Source organism: Nannospalax galili, unplaced genomic scaffold (assembly GCF_000622305.1).
Source record: "Nannospalax galili isolate Female #2095 unplaced genomic scaffold, S.galili_v1.0 scaffold1640, whole genome shotgun sequence".
Lineage (NCBI taxonomy): Eukaryota > Metazoa > Chordata > Mammalia > Rodentia > Spalacidae > Nannospalax > Nannospalax galili.
In genome coordinates this window covers 584,834-588,933 of record NW_008346098.1, presented here as the reverse complement: position 1 = coordinate 588,933, position 4,100 = coordinate 584,834, and the positions used below count along the sequence as shown (strand labels likewise).

Genomic DNA, 4,100 nt, shown 5'->3' with positions numbered 1-4,100 from the left:
GACATCTTTCCCTTCCCTGACATCTTTCCCTTCCCTGAGGGAAAGGTGCCCCATGTGAAATAAATCTGTATCCCGCTGAGAATTCCATCTGTGCCTCGGTGCCTCATCCATCAGCTCGTGCTCTCCACCGCTCACTCTCTCCCGCTCTCTACCTATCACAATCTGAAAACAAACAAAAGCAAAAAAAAAAAAATTTTTTTTTGAGACAGGGTCTCCCTGTAGCCCCAGCTGGCCTGGAACTCCTTATGTAGACCAGGTTGGCCTTGAACTCACAGAGATCCACCTACCTCTGTCTCCTGAGTGCCGGGACTAAAGGCATGCGCCACCACACCCAGCTTCAAAAAAAAAAAAATCTTTTTACTAGAAACAAACTGAACTCTTGTGTGACAGAAGTGAGAGAAATCTGAGAGCTGGGGGCTGGAGAGATTGCCTCAGTTGGTAAAGTGCCTCCAGCACAAGCATAAGGACCTGAGTTCAGATCACCAGCACCCACATGAAAAGCTGGGCATAGCAGCACATGCCAGTAACTCCACCATTGAGGGAGTGGGCAGAGTCATGTGAACTGCTAGAGCTAGCTGGCCAGAACTTGTATGCACCAGGGTCAGTGAGAGACCCTGTCTCAAAAAGATAAGGTAAAAATGACTGAGGAGGACTGAACATCAGTCTCTGGCCCCAAATATGATGCACATGCATTTACATGTATACGTGCACACATTAAACACAAAATATAAAATAAAGTAAAAATAACATACAGACATATACAAAATAAATACATAAATATAAAATGAAATGCAATCTGTGAGAGGAGTATGGTGAGTCACATAAAATGAAATGCAATCTGTGAGAGGAGTATGGTGAGTCACACCTGTAATCCTAGCACTTGGAAGGCCAAGACAGGAGGACTGAGAATTTGAAGACAACCTGGGCTATACGATAAGAACCTATCAAGAGAGAGGGACATAGCTAGAAAATGGGTGGTGGGAGGGCACTGGAAACAACATATACATTCCTCCTAAATCCTGGCATTGGAACTCTTAATATTTATTTTTTTATAAATATTTTATTATTTTTATTTTATGTGTATGAGTGTTATGCCTGCATATATTTAAGTGCACCCATGTTGTGTGATGCCCACAGAAGACAGGTGAGGGCGTCAGACCCTCTGGAACCGGAGTTACGGACAGTTAGCTGCCCTGTGGGTGCTGGGATTCGAACCCGGGTCTTCTGCAAGAACAACCAGTGTTCTTAACTGCTAAGCCATCTCTCCAGCCCCAGAACTCTTAATATTTATTACTGGCTTATTTAAGGACACAAAGCTGACCATGTTAATTCACTTATGCATTTTAATTCTGTCTAGGGCCATAGATATGGCTCAGTGAGTAAAAGGCACTTGCCAACAAGCCTGACCACCACGTGACTCACATGGGGGAAGACGAGAACCAACTCCTGCAAGGTGTCCTCTGGCCTGCACATGCATGTGCTATGGAATATGCCCAAACAAGAATAAATGTAATTTTTAATTAAATAAAAAATAAATTCTGAACAAAATAACAAGATTTTACATTGCCTTAAACTTCTTTCCTCAAGAAAATATAATCATAAATTTAATGAAATTTCAACATTTAAAAACAAATCATGAGGAGCTGGAGAGATGGTTCAGCAGCTAAGAACACTTGCTGCTCTTGCAAAGGATCTGGATTCAGTTCCCAGAACCTACATGGTATCTCATAATTGTCTGTAACTCCAGTTCCAGGGGATCTGATACCATCTTCTTTCTGGCTTCTGTGGGTACCAGGCATGCACATAGTACACATGTTTGCAGGCAAAACACTCACACATAAAATCTTGGGAACTGGAAAGATGGTACAGAGGTTAAAAGCACTGGCAGCTCTTGCAGAAAGACATGGGTTCAAATCCCAGCACCCACATGGCAGCTAACAATTGTAACTCTAGTTCCAGAGGATCTGACGCACTCACCTGTCTTCTGCGGGCATCACACAACATGGGTGCACTTAAATATATTCAAGCATAACACTCATACACATAAAATTAAAAAAAAAATTTTTGGTCTTTTTGAGACAGGGTCTCTCTGTAGCTACAGCTGGCCTGGAACTATGTAGACCAGGCTGGCCTTGAACTCACAGAGATCTGCCAGTCTCTGCATCCTGGGTGCTGGGATTAAAGGAGTGCACCACTACGCCCGGCCAAAATAAAATTTTTTTAAAAAATAAATAAAGCTTTAAAAAATATTGTGGGCCTAGGGAAAGATGACTCAGTGGGTAAGAGCATTTGTTGAACAAGCAAAAGGATTTAAGTTCAAATCCCCAACATTCAGGTTTTAAAAAAAACAAAACAAGTGAGGGAGTGTGGTGGTTCCCATGAATAGTGTCCCCTACAGGCTCATGCATTTGGACACCTGGTATATGGTCCCCAACATGTGGGGCCGCATGGCCTTGTTGAAGGAAGCAAGTTATTGGGGGCAGCTTTGAAGAATTCATAACCTTGCCCCACTTCCAGTTGCTTCTCTCTGCTATGGCAGGCTCGAAGATGTAAGGGCTGCTTCCTCCCAGGTCTCCTTCCATAATAGACTCATATCCCTCTGGAATCGTAAGCCCAAATGAACTCTTCCTTCTATAAGTTACCTTGGTCATGGTGTTTTATCAGTAACAAAAAGTAACTGATACAAGGCAAGAGGACACTGAATGTCCTCCTCTGGCTTCCATGCACACATGGGTACACACACAGAGAGAGAGAGAGAGAGACAGAGAGACAGAGAGAGAGAGAGACAGAGACAGGAGACAGAGAGAGAGAAAGAAAATCTTTCAAAGTTAAAGACCTTGTGACAATTTTAATATCTTATTCATACACTATTCAATCAATATACTCATTATTAACATAATTTAACATCTTTCTATTGTCTCAAATAAAAGTCAAAGTTTGAGAACCTTACCAACATGGCCTCCTCCAATGGTGTATGTCTTCCCAGATCCAGTCTGTCCATAGGCAAAAACAGTTGCATTATAGCCCTCAATGAGTGACAACACTAGGGGCTTTATACATGCATTATAAACTTCATCTTGAGTGGAATTTTTGCCAAAAACAAAATCAAAAGTAAAAATTCTATCTCTCCCAATGATAATTTGCTGGGTGTTTGGAATATCTCTCACACAAACTTGATGGTTATGAAGAACTTCTTTGCAAAGCAGAGGTCTAATTCTTACAGCAACTTTTACTGGTATTTCTTCCATGGCAGCTGAGATTTTACTGAATAGATTGTCTGCTTAAAGTTCCTTAATAGTGAACATTTTATGTAAGATCTGGAGTCCTGCATAGCAAAATAAAAGATAATTTTATTTACTCACTCCATTTATCCAAATAAAACCACTCATCTTTTAAAGCTAAGGCAATTAGAACAAGCTCTTTTCCAGCACAAATTAGTTACAAAGAGTAAATTTGTCTTGTGAAGTGCCTAAGTAGTTTAATGATGAAATAATAACATCTAGATTTGCTTCAAAACACTTGAGGGGGCTGGGAACTATGAGTTCATAAATTATGAAGTTAAGGGATAAGTACACAGCATCCTACTGTGTATTTCTAGAGCAGTAATGCTTCCTAGTTCATTAATCTAAATTATGAATAGTTTCAGAGTCACAAAATTCATGAGGCTGGAGAGATGGCTCATCAGTTAAGAACACCGTTTTTGCAGAACCTGGGTTTGGGTCCCAGCACCCACATGGCAGCTAACAACCATCTGTAACTCCAGTTCCAGGGTATCCAATGCCCTCTTCTGACCTCTGTGGACACTGTATGACATAGGTACACTTACATACATGCAGGCAATACACTCATACACATAAAATAAAAATAATAAATAAATTTTAGGGCTGGAGAGATGGCTCAGCAGTTAAGAAAACTGGTTGTTCTTGCAGAAGACCCTGGTTCGAATCCCAGCACCCACATGGCAGCTAACAACTGTCCTTAACTGCAGTCCCAGGGGATCCAATAGCCTCTACTGACCTCCGCCGGCATTGCACGATACAGGTGCACTTATCTACATGCAGGCAATACACACATACGCATAAAAAAATAAAAATAACAAA

General features: G+C 41.2%; 1 protein-coding gene across 1 annotated transcript in view; it reads right to left on the bottom strand.

Annotated features, from left to right (window-relative positions):
• Positions 1 to 4,100, bottom strand: part of Kif27 (kinesin family member 27) — a 123,711-nt gene that overhangs the window by 116,565 nt on the left and 3,046 nt on the right. Inside the window, exon 2 of the mRNA XM_017800475.2 lies at positions 2,951 to 3,325. Coding sequence (XP_017655964.1) covers positions 2,951 to 3,248 — 298 coding nt within the window. The 5' untranslated portion in view covers positions 3,249 to 3,325. The remainder of the gene's footprint in view (positions 1 to 2,950; positions 3,326 to 4,100) is intronic.